This window comes from Pseudophryne corroboree, chromosome 6, assembly GCF_028390025.1.
Source record: "Pseudophryne corroboree isolate aPseCor3 chromosome 6, aPseCor3.hap2, whole genome shotgun sequence".
Lineage (NCBI taxonomy): Eukaryota > Metazoa > Chordata > Amphibia > Anura > Myobatrachidae > Pseudophryne > Pseudophryne corroboree.
This window is the reverse complement of record NC_086449.1, coordinates 828,427,188-828,451,413: the sequence shown is the minus strand read 5'-3', so window position 1 is coordinate 828,451,413 and position 24,226 is coordinate 828,427,188. Positions and strand designations below refer to the sequence as shown.

The window sequence follows — 24,226 nt, the reverse complement described above, 5'->3', positions numbered from 1 at the left end:
AATGCACAGGTTAGCAGGTACCACCCCAGCGGCAGAGCACGAGAGGAGACCTAAACATATCAGTGTAACGCCTCTAAACCTTTCCGTTCTGTTACTCTTTTATTTCCGTTCTTCCCCTTGTTCACACTTTTTATTTTTCTTTTCTTTGATTTTCTCTTTTTTTTTTCTCTCTCTCTCTCTCTCTCTTTCTCTTTCTTTCTTTCTTTCTTTCTTTCTCTCTCTCTATCTTCTCTCTCTTTCGTCTCCCTCTTCTCCTCCCGGGCTCCCATCAGCATTATTTCTGTGATGCTTGGAATACATTTGATGCTCTCATAGTAGTGGGTAGCATTGTTGATATAGCAATCACCGAACTAAACGTAAGTAATTTGCCTCTGTCCGTAACTGTGACTTGCATCACCCTCCCCACTGTTTGTCTTTCCTCTGCCGTCTACGTTAGTTTTTTTTATTATTTTGTTATTATTATTTTCTTCTTTTTTTGTTATTATTATTTTATATCTTTTTTTTATTTTATTTTTTTTACTTCTGGAAAGATTTAGGATTCCGACTGTTGCATAAACTCCTTCCGGCATGAAATACACTGTATAGCAAGAGAGGACTGTCCTAGCGTTATTGTGGCTCGCAATCACAGAAGGACTGAGTCGCAGACACTACCGGAATTAATTCAACCGGAAACTATGATACAATGATCCAGTTTGCCTAACATTGGGGGTAATTCCAAGTTGATCGCAGCAGGAAATTTTTTAGCAGTTGGGCAAAACCATGTGCACTGCAGGGGAGGCAGATATAACATGTGCAGAAAGAGTTAGATTTGGGAGGGTTATTTTGTTTCTGTGCAGGGTAAATACTGGCTGCTTTATTTTTACACTGCAAATTAGATTGCAGATTGAACACACCCCACCCAAATCTAACTCTCTCTGCACATGTTACATCTGCCCCACCTGCAGTGCACATGGGCCCTCATTCCGAGTTGTTCGCTCGCTAGCTGCTTTTAGCAGCATTGCACACTCTAAGCCGCCACCCTCTGGGAGTGTATCTTAGCATAGCAGAATTGCGAACGAAAGATTAGCAGATTTGCGAATAGAAATTTCTTAGCAGTTTCTGAGTAGCTCCAGACTTACTCAGCCATTCCGATCAGTTCAGTGAGTTTCGTTCCTGGTTTGACGTCACAAACACACCCAGCGTTCGCCCAGACACTCCCCCGTTTCTTCAGACACTCCCGCGTTTTTCCCAGAAGTGCCAGTGTTTTTTCGCACACTCCTATAAAACGGCTAGTTTCCACCCAGAAACACCCACTTCCTATCAATCACACTCCGATCACCAGAACGATGAAAATTCCTTGTTATGCCGTGAGTAAAATACCTAACTTTTGTGTAAAATAACTAAGCGCATGCACTCTGCGTACCTTGCGCATGCGCAGTAAGCGACTAATATAGCGAAAATCGTCAACGAGCGAACAACTCGGAATGACCACCATGGTTTTGCCCAACTGCTAAAAAAATTCCTGCTGCGATCAACTTGGAATTACCCCCATAGTGTAAGAACTGTATTGTGTTATTAATAATAGGTTACACGCAATACACAATATTGCACATTCAGTAAGGACTTGATATCTTATATGACAACCACTTATACCAAAAGTTGTAAATTAAGGATTGATACATTATAACAGAATACTATTATCCCTATCAGGTGACACATTACTGTTGGGTTTGAGAGAATGGAGCCTTCACTATTCTCATACATTTACGAACGCGTTTCGCTAAGCATACTTGAAGCGAAATTTAGGTAGACAATAACAGTGTAACTCCTGTGTGTACATAGGATAAACTTAATGGTAGTCTTTGTTATGTGGATGTATTTGTCTTATAATTGATGATATCACTAACAAATGAATAGCCATTCTGATACTACAATGGAAAGGAATGAAGTTGTTGGGAAAAAAAATTGTGGGTTATTTCTTTATTCAAGTGAATAGAACTGTGGGGTTTCCCTAACCTTTGTCAGATGAGCCATGTCATTCTTATATAGGTATGACATGTATGAAATATGAGTTTCAGGGAATGAAGCCTGCACCCCTTTAATGAAAGCCCACGCGTTTCGCTAGGCATATAAAACATAAACATATGTCATCATGCACAATGTGCACATAAGACACAATACATTGGTGGCTTTGCTAGGTGGATACACTTGCCATATAGGACCAACGACCTCACTAACAAGGGACAAGAGCACGAATAATGACATCACTAACAAGAGACATTAGGATGAACATCATTATTAATGCATTGACGTGACTTCCATCTGTGATTGCGGCCTTAGCGTCAGCCACCTCCTCCTGCTATACAGTCCGGGCCCTGCTCTGTCTATGTGACCTGGCATGATATAACCGTTTCTTTTTATACAGGCTGTCCGCATTCCTCCTCTTCTGTACTCACCCCGCAGGAAGGGCCAGTAGGGGCTGACGGCCCAGCTAGACATCCCCCTCACATTGAGGAACTAAAAGTCTGTCATAGTTCCCCACATGTACAAACATCAGACACACAGGATTTAGCATGTGTACTTTCATTTGTTGAAATAAATATTTGGTTCATTCTAAAACCACGGTAGGCGGCCATTTTGTGAGCTATTGAGAAGGCAGCCTGGAAATTGACTTTCTACTAGTTAATGGAAAGGCTGCGTTCCGCTCCTAAAATGGACGACTTCCGTGTGCATAGGTGCAAGCGGTGCTCTTCAAGTATCTAAAAACTGACACACCAGTAGCAGATTATAATAATAACATCCCACATTAGAGCTACAAATGTGTTGTTAATGGACCATTAAACCAATAATAGCAGCTTCCCTACACATAAAGCACTAGTAATAGCATTCACAAATATATATGTCAGCGTTCCAGAGGCTCGTCTGACCGGAGGATATTTGTGGTAATGCTGTGACTGGTAAAATATGTTATATGCTGTAATTTTGATATCCCTTTCGGCCATTTTAGACCAAAGTGCCAGCAAATCATAGCCACACATCTGTCAGAGCATATACAGTGCCCTTTTATAGTGGTAATACACAGTTACCTGCTGTGGGATAGTACAGGTTATACACAGGTATGTGCGGGGGGATAGTACAGGTAATACACATGTATGTACAGGAGGATAGTACAGGTAATACACAGGTATGTACAGGGGGATAGTACAGGTAACACACAGGTACCTGCTGCGGGATAGTACAGGTAACACAGGTATGTGCGGGGGATATAGTACAGGTAATACACAGGTATGTGCAGGGGATAGTACAGGTAGTACACAGGTATGTGCAGGGGATAGTACAGGTAGTACACAGGTATGTGCGGGGGGATAGTACAGGTAATACACAGGTATGTGTGGGGGGGATAGTACAGGTAGTACACAGGTATGTGCAGGGGATAGTACAGGTAATACACAGGTATGTGCAGGGGATAGTACAGGTATGTGCTGGAGGATAGTACAGGTAGTACACAGGTATGTGCGGGGGGATAGTACAGGTAGTTCACAGGTATGTGCGGGGGGATAGTGCAGGTAGTACACAGGTATGTGCGGGGGGAAAGTACAGGTAATACACAGGTATGTGCGGGGGGATAGTACAGGTAGTACACAGGTATGTGCAGAGGGAAAGAACAGGTAATACACAGGTATGTGCGGGAGGATAGTACAGGTAGTACACAGGTATGTGCGGGGGGATAGTACAGGTAGTACACAGGTATGTGCGGGGGGGAAAGTACAGGTAATACACATGTATGTACAGGGGGATATTACAGGTAATACACAGGTATGTACAGGGGGATAGTACAGGTAACACACAGGTACCTGCTGCGGGATAGTACAGGTAACACAGGTATGTGCGGGGGATATAGTACAGGTAATACACAGGTATGTGCAGGGGATAGTACAGGTAGTACACAGGTATGTGCGGGAGGATAGTACAGATAGTACACAGGTATGTGCGGGGGGATAGTACAGGTAGTACACAGGTATGTGCGGGTGGAAAGTACAGGTAATACACAGGTATGTGCTGGAGGATAGTACAGGTAGTACACAGGTATGTGCGGGGGGATAGTACAGGTAGTACACAGGTATCTGCGGGGGGAAAGTACAGGTAGTACACAGGTATGTGTGGGAGGTTAGTACAGGTAATACACAGGTATGTGCGTGGGGAAAGTACAGGTAATACACAGGTATGTGTGTGGGATAGTACAGGTAGTACACAGGTATGTACAGGGGGATAGTACAGGTAACACACAGGTACCTGCTGCGGGATAGTACAGGTAACACAGGTATGTGCTGGGGGGATAGTACAGGTAGTACACAGGTATGTGCGGGGGGATAGTACAGGTAGTACACAGTATGTGCAGGGGATAGTACAGGTAATACACAGGTATGTGCGGGAGGATAGTACAGGTAGTACACAGGTATGTGCGGGGGGATAGTACAGGTAGTACACAGGTATGTGCGGGGGGATAGTACAGGTAGTACACAGGTATGTGCGGGGGGATAGTACAGGTAATACACAGGTATGTGTGTGGGATAGTACAGGTAGTACACAGGTATGTGCGGGGGGATAGTACAGGTAGTACACAGGTATGTGCGGGGGGATAGTACAGGTAGTACACAGGTATGTGCGGGGGGATAGTACAGGTAGTACATAGGTATGTGCTTGGGGATAGTACAGGTAGTACACAGGTATGTGCGGGAGGATAGTACAGGTAGTACACAGGTATGTGTGTGGGATAGTACAGGTAGTACACAGGTATGTGCGGGAGGATAGTACAGGTAGTACACAGGTATGTGCGGGGGGATAGTACAGGTAATACACAGGTATGTGCGGGGGGATAGTACAGGTAGTACACAGGTATGTGCGGGGGGATAGTACAGGTAATACACAGGTATGTGTGTGGGATAGTACAGGTAGTACACAGGTATGTGCAGGAGGATAGTACAGGTAGTACACAGGTATGTGCAGGGGGGATAGTACAGGTAGTACACAGGTATGTGCGGGGGGATAGTACAGGTAGTACACAGGTATGTGCGGGGGGATAGTACAGGTAGTACACAGGTATGTGCGGGAGGATAGTACAGGTAGTACACAGGTATGTGCGGGAGGATAGTACAGGTAGTACACAGGTATGTGCTGGGGGATAGTACAGGTAGTACACAGGTATGTGCGGGGGGATAGTACAGGGAGTACACAGGTATGTGCGGGGGGATAGTACAGGTAGTACACAGGTATGTGCGGGGGGATAGTACAGGTAGTACACAGGTATGTGCAGGGGATAGTACAGGTAATACACAGGTATGTGCGGTGGGATAGTACAGGTAGTACACCGGTATGTGTGTGGTATAGGGATAGTACAGGTAATACACAGGTATGTGCAGGGGGATAGTACAGGCAAAACACAGGTACCTGATGCGGGATAGTACAGGTAACACAGGTATGTGCAGGGGGATAGTACAGGTAGTACACAGGTATGTGTGTGGTATAGGGATAGTACAGGTAGTACACAGGTATGTGCGGGAGGATAGTACAGGTAGTACACAGGTATGTGCGGGAGGATAGTACAGGTAGTACACAGGTATGTGCAGAGGGAAAGAACAGGTAATACACAGGTATGTGCGGGAGGATAGTACAGGTAGTACACAGGTATGTGCGGGGGGATAGTACAGGTAGTACACAGGTATGTGCGGGGGGAAAGTACAGGTAATACACATGTATGTACAGGGGGATAGTACAGGTAATACACAGGTATGTACAGGGGGATAGTACAGGTAACACACAGGTACCTGCTGCGGGATAGTACAGGTAACACAGGTATGTGAGGGGGATATAGTACAGGTAATACACAGGTATGTGCAGGGGATAGTACAGGTAGTACACAGGTATGTGCGGGGGGATAGTACAGGTAGTACACAGGTATGTGTGTGGGATAGTACAGGTAGTACACAGGTATGTGCGGGAGGATAGTACAGGTAGTACACAGGTATGTGTGTGGGATAGTACAGGTAGTACACAGGTATGTGTGTGGGATAGTACAGGTAGTACACAGGTATGTGTGTGGGATAGTACAGGTAGTACACAGGTATGTGTGTGGGATAGTACAGGTAGTACACAGGTATGTGCGGGGGGATAGTACAGGTAGTACACAGGTATATGCGGGGGGATAGTACAGGTAGTACACAGGTATGTGTGGGGGGATAGTACAGGTAGTACACAGGTATGTGTGTGGGATAGTACAGGTAGTACACATGTATGTGCGGGGGGATAGTACAGGTAGTACACAGGTATGTGCGGGGGGATAGTACAGGTAGTATACAGGTATGTGCGGGGGGATAGTACAGGTAGTACACAGGTATGTGCGGGAGGATAGTACAGGTAGTACACAGGTATGTGTGGGGGGATAGTACAGGTAGTACATAGGTATGTGCGGGGGGATAGTACAGGTAGTACACAGGTATGTGTGTGGGATAGTACAGGTAGTACACATGTATGTGCGGGGGGATAGTACAGGTAGTACACAGGTATGTGCGGGGGGATAGTACAGGTAGTACACAGGTATGTGCGGGGGGATAGTACAGGTAGTACATAGGTATGTGCGGGGGGATAGTACAGGTAGTACACAGGTATGTGCGGGGGGATAGTACAGGTAATACACATGTATGTGCGGGGGGATAGTACAGGTAGTACACATGTATGTGCGGGGGGATAGTACAGGTAGTACACAGGTATGTGCGGGGGGATAGTACAGGTAATACACAGGTATGTGTGTGGGATAGTACAGGTAGTACACATGTATGTGCGGGGGGATAGTACAGGTAGTACACAGGTAAGTGTGGGGGGATAGTACAGGTAGTACATAGGTATGTGCGGGGGGATAGTACAGGTAATACACAGGTATGTGTGTGGGATAGTACAGGTAGTACACAGGTGTGTGTGGGATAGTACAGGTAATACACATGTATGTGCGGGGGGATAGTACAGGTAGTACACAGGTAAGTGTGGGGGGATAGTACAGGTAGTACATAGGTATGTGCGGGGGGATAGTACAGGTAATACACAGGTATGTGTGTGGGATAGTACAGGTAGTACACAGGTGTGTGTGGGATAGTACAGGTAATACACAGGTATGTGTGGGGGGGATAGTACAGGTAGTACACAGGTATGTGCGGGGGGATAGTACAGGTAGTACACAGGTATGTGCGGGGGGATAGTACAGGTAATACACATGTATGTGCGGGGGGATAGTACAGGTAGTACACATGTATGTGCGGGGGGATAGTACAGGTAGTACACAGGTATGTGCGGGGAGATAGTACAGGTAGTACACAGGTATGTGCGGGGGGATAGTACAGGTAATACACAGGTATGTGTGCGGGGGGATAGTACAGGTAATACACATGTATGTGCGGGGGGATAGTACAGGTAGTACACAGGTATATGCGGGGGGATAGTACAGGTAGTACACAGGTATGTGTGGGGGGATAGTACATGTAGTACACAGGTATGTGTGTGGGATAGTACAGGTAGTACACATGTATGTGCGGGGGGATAGTACAGGTAGTACACAGGTATGTGCGGGGGGATAGTACAGGTAGTATACAGGTATGTGCGGGGGGATAGTACAGGTAATACACATGTATGTGCGGGGGGATAGTACAGGTAGTACACAGGTATGTGCGGGAGGATAGTACAGGTAGTACACAGGTATGTGCGGGGGGATAGTACAGGTAGTACATAGGTATGTGCGGGGGGATAGTACAGGTAATACACAGGTATGTGTGTGGGATAGTACAGGTAGTACACATGTATGTGCGGGGGGATAGTACAGGTAGTACACAGGTATGTGCAGGGGGATAGTACAGGTAGTACACAGGTATGTGCGGGGGGATAGTACAGGTAGTACACAGGTATGTGTGGGGGGATAGTACAGGTAGTACATAGGTATGTGCGGGGGGATAGTACAGGTAATACACAGGTATGTGTGTGGGATAGTACAGGTAGTACACAGGTATGTGTGGGGGATAGTACAGGTAGTACACAGGTATGTGTGGGGGGGATAGTACAGGTAGTACACAGGTATGTGCGGGGGGGATAGTACAGGTAGTACACAGGTATGTGCGGGGGGATAGTACAGGTAATACACATGTATGTGCGGGGGGATAGTACAGGTAGTACACATGTATGTGCGGGGGGATAGTACAGGTAGTACACAGGTATGTGCGAGGGGATAGTACAGGTAATACACAGGTATGTGTGTGGGATAGTACAGGTAGTACACAGGTATGTGCGGGGTGATAGTACAGGTAGTACACAGGTATGTGTGGGGGGATAGTACAGGTAGTACATAGGTATGTGCGGGGGGATAGTACAGGTAATACACAGGTATGTGTGTGGGATAGTACAGGTAGTACACAGGTATGTGTGTGGGATAGTACAGGTAATACACAGGTATGTGTGGGGGGGATAGTACAGGTAGTACACAGGTATGTGCGGGGGGATAGTACAGGTAGTACACAGGTATGTGCGGGGGGATAGTACAGGTAATACACATGTATGTGCGGGGGGATAGTACAGGTAGTACACATGTATGTGCGGGGGGATAGTACAGGTAGTACACAGGTATGTGCGGGGGGATAGTACAGGTAGTACACATGTATGTGCGGGGGGATAGTACAGGTAATACACAGGTATGTGTGCGGGGGGATAGTACAGGTAATACACATGTATGTGCGGGGGGATAGTACAGGTAGTACACAGGTATGTGCGGGGGGATAGTACAGGTAGTACACAGGTATGTGCGGGGGGATAGTTCAGGTAGTACACAGGTATGTGTGTGGGATAGTACAGGTAGTACACAGGTATGTGCGGGGGGATAGTACAGGTAGTACACAGGTATATGCGGGGGGATAGTACAGGTAGTACACAGGTATGTGCGGGGGGATAGTACAGGTAATACACAGGTATGTGTGTGGGATAGTACAGGTAGTACACAGGTATGTGTGTGGGATAGTACAGGTAATACACAGGTATGTGTGGGGGGGGATAGTACAGGTAGTACACAGGTATGTGCGGGGGGATAGTACAGGTAGTACACAGGTATGTGCGTGGGGATAGTACAGGTAGTACACATGTATGTGCGGGGGGATAGTACAGGTAGTACACAGGTATGTGTGTGTGGGATAGCACAGGTAATACACAGGTACCTGCCGCTGGATAGTTATACACAGGTATGTGGCGGGGGGGGGGGGGGAGTGTAGGATGTTATCTTTAGTAACATATATTATTAGGCTGTTTGAGTTTAGAGGCAGATTTGCTAAAACTTCTAAAAAGGCAAAGTGTAAGTGACAGCTATTATTTATGATGTACAGTCCAGAAAATTATAGCAGAAGTCTGATTAGTTGCCATGGAATCACCTCCACTTTTCCTTATTAGAAGGTTTAGTAAATCTTCTCTGCAGTTCTGCATTAATCAGGTTCCTGACCCAATGGTTGGATGCCCTACAGTCTTTGGGCTGTGGAAGGAAACCAGCGCCAGTACAGTGCCATAGACCCCTATGTATTAAGCCTTGGAGAGAGATAAAGTACCAACCAATCCACTCCTGTCTTTTTTCAAACACAGCCTGTAACATTGCAGATAGGAGCTGATTGGCTGGTACTTTATCTCTCTACATTTTATCACCATCCAAGGCTTAGTACATCTGCCCCTCTGTATATCCGCAGCACCTCACACAACATTCCCCCCAATCCACCTTTACCTTTCACTGTTATATTCTCTTGTCATCGGGGCTAATTCAGATTACCACATGTCCGCCCCGCATATCAGGCCCTACCCCCCCCTTCCCTTCCGCAAGTGTGCACAAGCATCGCACCCAGCGAGTAGCTCTCTGCCTGCGCAGCCCAGATGATATCACGCAGCCGCCGTGACCCGCCCCCGTAAAGGTCCAGACACGCCTGCGTTGTCCGGCACGCCACCTCCTGCGACTGCCTCTGCCTGATTGACAGGCAGAGGCGATCGCAGCCCTGAGATGCTGTTAGCATCTCACTGGGCCCCCCGGGGTGCGCTCGTGCAGTGCTCCCACTGCGCGGGTGCACTCCACAGGAGGGTTCACACTGCGATCACTGCCGCTGCAGCCATCCCGTCTAAATTACTCCCACTGATGAAGGCGCTGTCTCTGCATAAGTGATATATAGGCTCAGCCAGAGTTTAACAGTCATCTCAGATTGTGGAATATTTAGTGATATTGCCAGGAATATCCACCCTAAATAAAAATGTACCCAAGCTTTTACTAGACCAGTTTGCCAAATAACTGAATAAAACACCTCTAGTTAGATCCTGCAGCATTACCCAGCTGTACAGTGTTATTGAAAAACACTTGTAGTTAGGTGATTCTGCCGCATCATCCAGCTGTACAGTGTTATTGAAAAACACTTGTAGTTAGGTGATTCTGCCGCATCATCCAGCTGTACAGTGTTATTGAAAAACACTTGTAGTTAGGGGATTCTGCCGCATCATCCAGCTGTACGGTGTTATTGAAAAACACTTGTAGTTAGGTGATTCTGCCACATCATCCAGCTGTATGGTGTTATTGAAAAACACTTCTAGTTAGGTGACTCTGCCACATCATCCAGCTGTACGGTGTTATTGAAAAACACTTGTAGTTAGATGATTCTGCCACATCATCCAGCTGTATGGTGTTTTTGAAAAACACTTGTAGTTAGGTGATTCTGCCACATCATCCAGATGTACGGTGTTATTGAAAAACACTTGTAGGTAGGGGATTCTGCCACATCATCCAGCTGTACGGTGTTATTGAAAAACACTTGTAGTTATGTGATTCTGCCGCATAATCCAGCTGTACAAAGTTATTGAAAAACACTTGTAGTTAGGTGATTCTGCCGCATCATCCAGCTGTACGGTGTTATTGAAAAACAGTTGTAGTTAGATGATTCTGCCACATCATTCAGCTGTACGGTGTTTTTGAAAAACACTTGTAGTTAGGTGATTCTGCCACATCATCCAGATGTACGGTGTTATTGAAAAACACTTGTAGGTAGGGGATTCTGCCACATCATCCAGCTGTACAGTGTTATTGAAAAACACTTGTTAGGTGATTCTGCTGCATCATCCAGCTGTACAAAGTTATTGAAAGACACTTGTAGTTAGATGACTCTGCCGCATCATCCAGCTGTACAATGTTTTTGAAAAACATTTATATTTCTGTGATTCTGCCACATCATCTAGCTAATCATGATTTGAAAGCACCTGTAAGGAGGTGATTCTGCCACATCATCCAGCTGTACATGATTTGAAAGCACCTGTAAGGAGTTGATTCTGCCGCATCATCCAGCTGTACATGATTGGAAAGCACCTGTAAGGAGGTGATTCTGCCGCATCATTCAGCTATACATGATTGGAAAGCACCTGTAAGGAGGTGATTCTGCCGCATCATCCAGCTATGCGTTATTTGAAAGCACCTGTAAGGAGGTGATTCTGCCGCATCATCCAGCTGTACATGATTGGAAAGCACCTGTAAGGAGGTGATTCTGCCGCATCATCCAGCTATACATGATTTGAAAGCACTTGTAAGGAGGTGATTCTGCCGCATCATCCAGCTGTACGTGATTGGAAAGCACCTGTAAGGAGGTGATTCTGCCGCATCATCCAGCTGTACATGATTAGAAAGCACCTGTAAGGAGGTGATTCTGCTGCATCATCCAGCTATACATGATTTGAAAGCACCTGTAAGGAGGTGATTTTGCCGCATCATCCAGCTGTACGTGATTGGAAAGCACCTGTAAGGAGGTGATTCTGCCGCATCATCCAGCTGTACATGATTGGAAAGCCCCTGTAAGGAGGTGATTCTGCCGCATCATCCAGCTGAACATGATTTGAAAGCACCTGTAAGGAGGTGATTCTGCCGCATCATCCAGCTGTACATGATTTGAAAGCACCTGTAAGGAGGTGATTCTGCCGCATCATCCAGCTATACATGATTTGAAAGCACCTGTAAGGAGGTGATTCTGCCGCATCATCCAGCTGTACGTGATTGGAAAGCACCTGTAAGGAGGTGATTCTGCCGCATCATCCAGCTGTACATGATTGGAAAGCCCCTGTAAGGAGGTGATTCTGCCGCATCATCCAGCTGTACGTGATTGGAAAGCCCCTGTAAGGAGGTGATTCTGCCGCATTATCCAGCTGTACATGATTTGAAAGCACCTGTAAGGAGGTGATTCTGCCGCATCATCCAGCTGTACATGATTTGAAAGCACCTGTAAGGAGGTGATTCTGTCGCATCATCCAGCTGACTTTTGCAGCAGGTTCTATGATTTACCGTAAGGGAAGAAAAGAAATGTGCTTCATACAGAATATTATAGGATAAGTTTGGATGATGTCGTGGAATCATTTAAGATTTAGAAGCAAAACTGGATGAACAGTCTCCAGCTGTGGAATTACTGCAGCCCCCATTGCACTAAGATAGACCCCTAAAAACTACTGGTGAAGGAACCCTGTAAACTAGTTTGGGATTTGTTCATCCCAATCATGTACTTTAATTTTCCAGTTGTACCCTTTACACAGACTAGGCAACCTGTGGCTTTCCAGCTTCCCTGCCAGCCTTTGGCATGCTGGGACTTCTAGTTGCACAGTGGCTGTAGAACCACACCTTCTTTGCGCTATAAATATGATTAAACATGCATTAATTTCAAGCTACGGAAAACAGGTGCACTGTTCCCTTTAAATGCATGGTAAGAGAAAGTTCACTGCCCGGATATACGGTATACAGTTCTTGTTATAGACCGTAGACAAGTGAGCAAATCAGAGTTGCACACAAGTCGGGATTTGCCAACGTGTGAGCGCCCTGTAACACCCCCAAATGCCCCGTCACTTACTTACCAAAGGTGGAGAGGGGTCAGAGTTGCATATGACTATGAATTGCCCTTCGCGGCATATGCTCTGCTGCGGAACAAGCACAGTACGAGACCTCACCTAACAGAATTGCGCGTAACTCTGAATTGCCTCCATTATTATTCACAGACATCGTCTTTGACCAATAACTGACACCAATCCATACATCAATATTAAAAAAGAGAGCAGGTGCACCATACAACCATTGGAATTATAATAAATGTAATAATTACATCATATCTGAGGTGCTTGGCATAAAATTGGCCAGTATTATGAGCCTGCCCATTCTTCGTCAAGGTAAATCTCAACGGGCAGGTCCCTAACATTATAGGGGTTCGCCCAGAAGTGAACCCCTAGAATGTTAGGGACCTGACCACTTCTGGGCGAATCCCTATAATCTTAGGAACCTGCCCGATGAGGTTTACCTTGACAAATGTTGGACAGGCTCATAATATTGGCCAATTTTATGCCAAACACCTCAGATATGTAATTATTACATTTATTATAATTCCAATGGTTGTATGGTGCACCTGCTCTCTTTTCTGTGGTGCAGTAGTAAGTCTCAGCTAGGCAGCACATCCCATTGTAAGTAGCTAGGGTGTGTAGTGCAGGCCCTCTTTCCCCAATATAACCAATGCATACAGCGTAAGAAGCTTATAATACGTTCTACCCAGAAACCTAAGCATCTAAGATCACCTAAATCGTAGCCGTCACATAAATATTCACCTATAACCATATAGGCAACCTCTAGGTAACAGCTCCACTTCTAAAGACACGCACTTTAGTACATATGTCCCTTAGCCTAGGAGCAGTAACCTCCAGCACTCCGCCTGCTGCTTAACTGCAACACTCATCATCCGCAACGGCCGAGAAGCCTCCGCTGATGGCGCAGATTGTAGTTCCGATACAAATCGCCACCTCTTCTCTCTCTATGATACTTTTCCTCGGAACCAGGGGTTCAGGGCTGTACGAAGTTCACAATTTGGTTGTATTCTGTTCTAAATTTGCTTCTGCCCTCCTCTACCTCCCTCTCCTACCCTCCATGCTGCTCATATTGCTGTACTGTGCCCCCCTGTGGATATAGCCGGTATTACATCTTATCTCTGTCTGCCTTTCTTTAAAGACAGGTGAACATTCCCAATGCCACAATATGGTAAGACCAAAAAACCCTTCAGAGCACTGTCACCCTTTTCCTCTGACACCCTTGACACGACTGTGTCGGCTGTGTGCCCCTGACCTCAGGGCTCTTCTCTCACACCTTGTCCAGTCTCTCTGCATGCCCTGTGGCCGCCATCTTGTATTTGTTGTGTCTCCTGAGCTGTGAACGTTGTGGTTTATCTGTGTTCTACTCACCGTCCTGTAAGCTTATATTGGACTCTGATCTTCTTCGCTTGCCAAATGGCCAGTCTGGCAGATGACCCAAGAGATGGCCGACCTCTCTGGCAAATTAACCCGGGGAGAACAGAACAGGTGGGATTCTTGTTGAGAACAGACGCTATTCAGGGTCACCATTATAGTACATTTATCTAGCGCCACCAATTTACGCGGCGCTGTACAGAGACTATATGTTATTCTTATTGGTCCTGGTCCCGTTGCAATTTACAGTCTAATTTCGCTAACGTGCAAGTGCGCACACATGATCCATGCCCCGAAGGATGAAATACTCATCATCCATATAAATTATTGCCTGACGGATGCCATCTATTGAGCCCCGCAGTGCCCCAGGGTCAGACAATCCTACAGCCAGAGGTCGGGCTTATAAAACTTGACTCCATCAGGAAACAGACGCAGGAACCTTTGTCGGATTTAGGTTGGCGCCAGGTTGACTGGGCGCTTTTGTGCTAACGTAATAAAATCACAACAATAATCTGAATTCTTATTTATATAGCGCCTTCCTCCCTATAGGACCCAGAGTACTTTATGCTATTGCAGAGAGTGAGGCAGACATCTGGTTACAGTCTAAATTCCCTCATACACAAACACTGGGGTCCATGTTCTGGCAGAAGCCATTTCACCTACCAGTATGTTTTTGGCCTTTTGTGGGGGGGAAATCAATGCAAATGGTGGGAGAACATACAAACTACACACATATCAGAACTTGCTGGGAATCCAACCCAAGACCTCAGTGCTGTGAGGCAGCAATGCTATCCACTGTGCATTACTGCCGCACATGCCTGTTAAGTGGTCGGTAGTGCCGCGTTCGCAGCCACTCAATAGCAGTTGCGTATATATGCAAATGAGAATCTCATCTGTCCATTTGTGCTCCCCCATACGACGGGGTGTAGGGGCGCGGAGACCCCACTTCCAGGCTCCGAGCGCTGTGCAATTACATTGAAGATTGTAAACGCTCCAACATCAGTCGCACCAGCAACACTTGTGGCAGCCTCGGGTCTACACTAGCTGCTGTCCTCACACTCCGCTACACGTGGCCTCTGACGCAGTGGATTTGCAGCGGAGAATGCAGCAGCGTCCCCAGACACGCCAGTGTAACGCCGCCTGTTTGCGTTCACTTTCAGTCGCCTCCCAATCTCAAGCAAAAAGGAAAGAGCAAAAAAAAGAAAGACTCTGTGTTGGGGCACTCTTATGATTGTAGTCAGACAGTAAAACTTAACTTTTAATTCAATATTAAAACAATGAGATTAAACAGCACACTACTTCAACGGGTTGTTTTATGTACATTTGCAAATTGCCAATTTATTTAGCATAATTAAAACCACATAATCGGAGTTATCATTGGTAGTGAATAACTGCCTAGGTGAAAATATTTGCCTTAATAAATAATTATTCAAAAGACTCTGTCTATACTTAATATTACAAGACAGATTAATTATCCCCACAGGGTTCTTTGTTCAGCGGTCTCTATAGTTGCAAATAATTTATTAATATTGTCACTCTCAAAGATACAAGTCATAGATCTCAGTGAGTAAAAATGTTGCCTCTATGGGTACTTAAGCACCTGCTGCTCTATGTTGAGTCAGTGGTGTTACCATAAGGCTTTTTAATTCAAAGGATTAGTACCTCCTTAAGGTCTGACCATCAAATAGACATTGGTTACAAAGCCTATATCTCACAATGCCCCTTATAGAAGGGGGGCTATTATTATCTGGTATCCCCTTTGTTGTGGGGGTTCGTAATACCAAAAACAGGTCCATATCACATATCCCTCGTATTTCTATAAAGACGGTCTTTAATAGAGTGTCCAGGTAGACACTGAAAATTAGATGGAAAATAGATGGTAGGTGGGTAGTTTCCTTCTGCAGTTCAGCATATAGGTTTACTGCACCTGGTATTCATTGCGGGTCTCCCCACCAATTACTGACCAGGCCTACCAGAGATTGGCTTCCAAGATCGGATGAGATTGGGTTTATCCTGTGGAGTATGGCAGTAATCTTTGCTGAATGAGTGAGTACTCTTACCAAACAAGAAAATGTGCTTCTGCTGTCCAACCGGATGAAAGAGCACGTTTAGAATAAGGAAAGGAGAACAAAAAAAACAAGAAAAGAGGAAAAAAGGAGAATGGAAGAAAATGAATATTGATAGTGGAGCTAGCCAGATTTTTTGGGTGAAGATATGCATAAGGTTAGCAATCCACGGTTAAACAGTCTTATTAGAGGCCCAATGACCAAATTGTGACATAAGTTTAAATCTGGAGTCATATAAGAGACTGTAGGTTCAAAGCCTGCACCATGAATGCACCTGGTTAATAAGTTTCACCAGTGAACAAGCCCACTTTGAGGTGAAACGGTCTGTTTGGTCTACGTGGGTATTGGGACTGCGCAGCCCATACCCACTACGGGGGTTCCCCGGTCTAGTAAGCGCCCATTTGGGCTTTTTTGATTGTACACTATATGCTTACTTTTAATTGATATTTTCTAGTTGCTGATCTAACACTTGAATAATTGGTAGATACTGAGAAGTCATACAATGGGAATGTTTTCTCACAAGTTACCATTCATTCTCTGGTCTAACAGACGTGATATAACAGCCTAACACCATACACTTAAGGATACATATCCGCTAATATTCCTAATAAACTTTTTTTTTTTTTTCACTTAACCCTTGCTGGGAAACAGCATTCCAATTGGAAGAAAAAATTGTTCTCTTCTCCTGCCTCAATTGATTAGGATTTGAGTGATATACTAGAAATCTTCTGCATCAGGATAAGCCCCTGTTTTCAGTCTCCTAATGACAGGAGCTGTCTAATACCCCTTTTCCACTATAAGCACGGGTCGCAGCTGTGTCGCCTGACACGGCTGCGACCCGTGCTACAGCCCCCTTTTAGGAGCGACACCAACCATTTTTTTACACATAACGGCAGACAGCGTCCCCCTTTTTACACATAGCAGCAGACAGCGTCCCCTTTTTACACATAACGGCAGACAGCGTGCCCTTTTTGCACATTACGGCAGACAGCATCCCCCTTTTTATACATTGCGGCAAGCAGATTCCCCGTTTTTACACATTGTGGCAGACAGTCCCCCTTTTTTGTAGAAAGAAAAGAAAGAAAGAAGAATTATACTTACCCTCTCCGCTGGCTCAGGCTCCTCGGTGCAGCGTCAGACGATTTCCGGGCAGGAGAGAAGGAGGAGGAGGGAGGTGGAGGAGGGAGCCGCAGCAGCGCTGTGTTATTGGTGGAGGCGCTGCTGCCCCTCTGCTTCACTATAGGCTGTTCTCGGAAGACAGCCTATAGTGAAGCAGAGGGGCAGCAGCGCCTCAACCAGTAACAAAGCGCTGCTGCGGCTCCCTCCTCCTCATTCCCCCGTACTGCTGCTCCTCTCTTCTCCGGGCGGCTGTGTGCTGTGGGCAGCGGTTGCCCTCAGCGCACAGCGGCATGTAATGAGTCAGTTTGACTCATTACATGCTTTGGGCCCCTGGACAGAGGCGGGCCCCAGTGCAACGCACTGGTTGCACTGGCGTTAGTTCCGCCTCTGGAGGCAACACTTTTACTCACTGAGATCTATGACTTGTACCTTTGAGAGTGACAATATTAATAAATTATTTGCAACTATAGAGACCGCTGAACAAAGAACCCTGTGGGGATAATTAATCTGTCTTGTGATATTAAGTATAGACAGAGTCATTTGAATAATTATTTATTAAGGCAAATATTTTCACCTAGGCAGTTATTCACTACCAATGATAACTCTGATTATGTGGTTTTAATTATGCTAAATAAATTGGCAATTTGCAAATGTACATAAAGCAACTCGTTGAAGTAGTGTGCTGTTTAATCTCATTATTTTAATATTGAATTAAAAGTTAAGTTGTACTGTCTGACAGAGCCGGCCCTAACCAATATGATGCCCTAGGCAAGATTTTGGCTGGTGCCCCCTAGCACCACCGCTGGTTCTGCCTCTGACCCTGCACCTCTTTCCCAGCACCATCACCCCTCACCCATAGCAGTCCTTATTTTGGTGTTTGTACCCCCTATATTTTAAATAGGAACAGTTTGCACATTTGGCGCACAGCCCAGAAAGGGGTGTGTTTTTGCTGGCAAGGGGCATTGCCACACAATAGTAACCCCAATTCCAATTACGCCACACAGTACTGCACTTTATTCACATTTGATCATGTGATAGTGTCCATAATTCATATTACATCCCACAGTAGTATCACTTTACCTTAAACGTTACTCCTCACAGTAGAGCCCCTTATTCACATTACATCACACTGAATTGCTCCTTATTCACATTACACCCCATACCCTATTGCTCTTTATTCACATTAGATGACACAGTATTGCCCTTTCTATACGCAACGCCACATAGTAGAGCACCTTATACACATAATGCCACACATTAGTAATGCATTTATACACATAATTCCACACAGTAATGCACCTTACACATATGACACACATTATTAATGTCCTTATAAACATAATGCGCCTTACACATTATGACAACCTTTATTAATGCCCTTTTACACATAATGTTCCTTACACATATGCCGCACATTATTAATGCCCTTATACACATAATGACACACACAGTGCCCCCTACACATTTGCTGCACATTATTAGTGCCCCATTACACATAATGACACACATACAGTAGTACCCTGTTACACATATGCCGCACATTATTAATGCCCTTATACACATAATGACACACATAGTGCCCCCTACACATATGTTGCACATTATTAATGCATTTTTATATGACACACATACTCCTTGCTTATATTCCGAACACTACTGCACAACCGACACCCTCACATGCACACAGCAGTCACACTACCACTAACACTGTGACCTCTGCCTCTGCTTGGATACAGATGTGTCCTCATAAATCTTGCCTCAATGATAACGTTGGGCACCTTTTTTTATGAAAATGCATCTTATTTGCCTTGCTATGTGGCTAGGATGCACAAGCCACTTCTGCTGATTAAAATGATATGCAGCATGCCTATATACTTTGTGAGACTGTGGCTGTATCTGCATATGAAATGCTACACACAGAATATAGGCATGCCGCATATCATTTTAATCATCAGAAGCTTCTGATACCCCTAGGCATATCAAATGCCCTAGGCAATTGCCTAGTTTGCCTATGCCTATGCCCGGCTCTGCTGTCTGACTACAATCATAAGAGTGCCCCAACACAGAGTCTTTCTTTTTTCTCTTTCCTTTTTGCTATGCATTTCACTGACTCTGGGTGCACCACCGACATTTGAAATCAACACACTGTGTGTAAATTTTGAATATAGTCGGTTACGGACTAATATCCATCAAAGGTTATAGTCTGTTGTTTCAACCTGTCGCGGAACTACCCACTTTGTAGTACTCCAACCTCCCAATCTCCAACCTGGAACACCCAGGGACCCCAAACTCCTTATCAAGTGTTAACGATGCTGCGCGCAATTGCGAACGCCATCGCACACTTGGGTTTGTGCATGCGCAGTAATCGCTCCAGTGCGGATACATTGACACTGCGTCTATCTCTGCATCAGGCTCTTAGTCACTGAATAGAGATCACGTAAAAGCCTACTACAGAGGAGGTAAAATGTGCCAAGATCATTTTTGGTGAATTTCACATCAACAGAACAGGATTTGCATCCGCAACGTTCCTGAATTTAGAAAACAAAATAAGAGTTTTCCCCTGGTTTGTAAATCTTATATAATAATATTCCATAGGCGGTGGGGGGTTCTATCTTTTTAATTATGAACACACTTTAGTTTAATTAGATTTCATTCTGTAACATGTCAAACTTTAAATGTGCAAGGACACAAATGATGTAGCTGGGCCTGGATACATCGTGACCTTTCCGGGGGAATTGGCTCCAATTTAAGAAACGGTTGAGGTTGGACATCCCACCGCCTCCTCCGGAAAGATGGGGACAAATGGCGCAGTCTGTACCTGAAATGTTCTCAACAAAGGAATCTCACCCGTTCTGTCCTCTTATCATTCGATGTTTTCTCTCCCTCTCAGCAGGTGTGTATGAGATTGCGGGAGGGGGTTACACGGGAGCTGGGGGGAGCGTAGGCAGAATACAGGCATTTACTAATGATAACAATAGTCAGGGCAGAGTCATAAGGGGGGTCCTAATTGAGAAGCGGATGTTACAGAACCCAAATACGCCCCCAGCAGAGATCCAGGCAGGATTTGTGACCTCTCAGCGGCAGGGCCGGGTACTCCCAGTACTGCCACCCTATCTCTAATCCCAGTGCATTCCAGTCCGCAATAGTTCACCACTTCCCTGGATAGCGGAAACCTGGGAAAACCAGAACCGGACTGGGATCTCCTGATCAGAGGTAGGTTGGCAATTCTGGACTCGGTACAAGTTTCTCTGTAGCATTAAAGTTCAAGCACAAGGGAGTGTATAGCCAGGCGGTTTAGTATTGATTCCTATCAGGGCGCCGCCATTGCAGTTTATACCGATGATGTAGAAAATTGAGCTCTAATTGCCAAGCCTGGTAAAGTTTGCCACCATTTTCTGGACTGACCCAATATTCAGTCTATCAATTTCCCAGGAGCTGGCGGCCTTACGGAGTCCCTGCCAATTGTGAATTGATAAGCTGCTATGTGGTAAATATTGGCTCAGGCCACACAATGGCCGGCTCCACTGATCAGGTGACAGGAGCCCTTAATATAACCTGTGGTAGCGTGGTTGTAGCTCTTAGCATAGGTCTAAGAGATAGGGCCAAGTCTGGGGGCTCTGCAGGGCAGGACAGGCAGCGTATTAGGCAGCCCCTTCACTGGGTGACCCAGGTGCCCCTCATGTTCTCTATAACCTATGTCATACTGTATGTTCTAGCAGGGGGAGGAGAACTCCCGAATCTCCATCACCTTCTTCAGGCTCTTCCGAGTTATGCGTCTGGTAAAGCTACTGAGTCGCGGGGAAGGGATCCGGACCCTACTCTGGACATTCATCAAGTCCTTCCAGGTAATCAAACACACCTGGCCTAAGCCACACCACCTAGAAGGCACATGACATGGTCACATGACTAATTCACTGAATGGTCACCCTAGTGAAGACAGTAATACAAAATGGAGTACTTCAAGGTTTCAAGCACACTCCTGTGTCTTTAAATACATTATTTTCCACCTCAACATAACATTATCGGTTCGGTGAGCGCCCTCATGCAACATTCACTAAATGCATTGCTTTATGTTTTCAACTTGGTCTTTGAAAGTATTGTTTCCCGTCATTGATCCAGAAATAACGCCATGCAGCACACTGACGCCGTCATGTTGCACCCAGTCCGGCTATATAATATGCGGGGCATTGGGGTCTGTGTAATATACTGGGTACTGGGTGAAACAGATTTGTAGTATATACAGTAGGATACAGCAGTTTTTGTTTTTATTTTTTCCTTCCATTCTTTGTCGCTTGTCTAAAAATATTGCAAAACAAATGGACCCCCTGTACCCGACAGAGTATAGGCCCGATTCTGACATGCCTCGGGCCTCACCTGGTGCCTCTTTTATCCTATGCAGCCATCTCCATGCGTTGTCCCAACGCTAAGCTCAGCCTCTGTGGCCCAAGCTCACTGTCTCCCCCCGTCTGTGTCACCCCTGTCTGTCTGCCCCTCCCCTTTTGAATGTAAGCTCTCACGAGCAGGGCCCTCTTCCCTCATGTGCTTTTCCTTCTCTTATACCATCTTCTTTTCAATACTCCCTTCAATGGTACCAAATCCCCCGGTTTTCTGCCGCCCTGATACTTATTTCAGTGCTGACACAGCTGTGTCTATCTACCCTGTACTTGTCCTATATTGTGTTATACTATAAGTCACTATTTTCCTATGTACTGTGTAATTGGGCGCTGCGGATACCTTGTGGCGCCATATACATAAATAATAATAATAAATATGTTACAGAGACACTTGTATGGGATGGGCGGCGAGGTGACTGGTTTCCCCTTCTTACTGACCACGTCCTCTGTGTTCTGTCGTCCGCAGGCTCTCCCTTATGTGGCTCTACTCATTGTTATGCTGTTTTTTATCTATGCGGTGATCGGTATGCAGGTAAGGAGCCGGTATTGCCACTTGTACATTTATAGCAGCACCCCCGTTGGCGGAGCAGATATATGACGTGTACACTTACCACTAAGGCGGGTCTGTTAGAGGCAGCCATTGTGTAGGACCAGCACTCAGCCTATCTCTACACTAAGAAGTGACAACGCTGAGGCACGAGGTACGCAATGGCTGCCTCCACTGTTAATTGTCAATGGGTATACTTTAAAAAGGGCGGGATGACAGAGGTTCTGCTGCCAGCGCCTCAGAGTCTGTATATATACATAATATATATTGTTTTACCACTTCCTCTTATCATTCTGTCACTGTGAGTGAGGAGTGCAGCTTGGGCAGCACATTACCCCACCAGCGGCATCTCACCACTCACCCCACTCTCTCTGCAGGTGTTTGGGAAGATCGCGTTGAACGACACCTCGGATATCAACAGGAACAATAACTTTCAGACCTTCCCACAAGCTGTGCTGCTGCTCTTCAGGTGTGTGACAGGGGCTGTCCTGGGAGGGCTGGGGGGCTGGAATGAGCTGGCGGGGAGAGGGCTGGGATGTGGGGTGAGCTGGCAGGGGAGGGGGCTGGGATGTGGTAGGAGCTAGGGGGACTGGGATGTGGGGTGAGCTGGCAGGGGAGGGGACTGGTATGTGGTAGGAGTTAGGGGGGCTGGGATGTGGGGTGAGCTGGCAGGGGAGGGGACTGGGATGTGGTAGGAGCTAGGGGGGCTGGGATGTGGGTGAGCTGGCAGGGGAGGGGACTGGGATGTGGTAGGAGCTAGGGGGACTAGGATGTGGGTGAGCTGGCAGGAGGGGGGCTGGGACGAGGGATGAGCTGGCGGGGAGTGGGCTGGAACATGGAATGAGCTGGCGGGGAGGGGGCTGGGATGTGGGACGAGCTGGCGGGGAGTGGGCTGGAACATGGGATGAGCTGGCGGGGAGTGGGCTGGAACATGGAATGAGCTGGCGGGGAGGGGGCTGGGATGTGGGACGAGCTGGCGGGGAGTGGGCTGGAACATGGGATGAGCTGGCGGGGAGTGGGCTGGAACATGGAATGAGCTGGCGGGGAGTGGGCTGGAACATGGAATGAGCTGGCGGGGAGTGGGCTGGAACATGGAATGAGCTGGCGGGGAGTGGGCTGGAACATGGAATGAGCTGGCGATGAGTGGGCTGGAACATGGAATGAGCTGGCGGGGAGTGGGCTGGAACATGGAATGAGCTGGCGGGGAGCGGGCTGGAATCTGGAATGAGCTGGCGGGGAGGGGGCTGGAACATGGAATGAGCTGGCGGGGAGTGGGCTGGAAAATGGAATGAGCTGGCGGGGAGGGGGCTGGGACGAGGGATGAGCTAACAGGGGAGGGCGCTGGAACCTGGGATGAGCTGGCGGGGAGGGGGCTGGTACGAGGGATGAGCTAACGGGAGGGCGCTGGAACATGGGATGAGCTGGCGGGGAGGTGGCTGGGATGTGGTAGGAGCTAGGGGACTGGGATGTGGGTGAGCTGGCAGGAGGGTGGCTGGGATGTGGGGTGAGCTGGCGGGGAGGGGGCTGGGATGTGGCAGTAGCTAGGGGGGCTGGGACGAGGGATGAGCTGGCAGGGGAGCGGCTGGAACATGGGATGAGCTGACGGGGAGTGGGCTGGGATGTGGGATGAGCTGGCAGGGGAGGGCGCTGGGATGTGGGTGAGCTGGCAGGAGGGGGCTGGGATGTGGGATGAGCTGGTGGGGAGGTGGCTGGGATGTGGGTGAGCTGGCAGGGAAGCGGCTGGAACATGGGATGAGTGTGCAGGGGAGGGCGCTGGGATGTGGCAGGAGCTAGGGGGGCTGGGACGAGGGATGAGCTGGCAG

The 24,226-nt window shown here is 46.9% G+C and overlaps 1 protein-coding gene across 8 annotated transcripts in view; it reads left to right on the top strand.

Annotated features, from left to right (window-relative positions):
• The window catches only part of CACNA1C (calcium voltage-gated channel subunit alpha1 C), a 510,817-nt gene that overhangs the window by 425,173 nt on the left and 61,418 nt on the right, over positions 1–24,226 (top strand). For 5 of the 8 annotated variants that reach the window (XM_063929336.1, XM_063929333.1, XM_063929337.1 and 2 more), the window contains 5 exons: positions 273–356; positions 14,045–14,074; positions 21,179–21,307; positions 22,323–22,388; positions 22,781–22,872. In XM_063929336.1, the coding sequence (XP_063785406.1) occupies positions 273–356; positions 14,045–14,074; positions 21,179–21,307; positions 22,323–22,388; positions 22,781–22,872 (401 nt within the window). The remainder of the gene's footprint in view (positions 1–272; positions 357–14,044; positions 14,075–21,178; positions 21,308–22,322; positions 22,389–22,780; positions 22,873–24,226) is intronic. The other 3 variants (XM_063929332.1, XM_063929335.1, XM_063929331.1) reach the window with 1 other exon arrangement.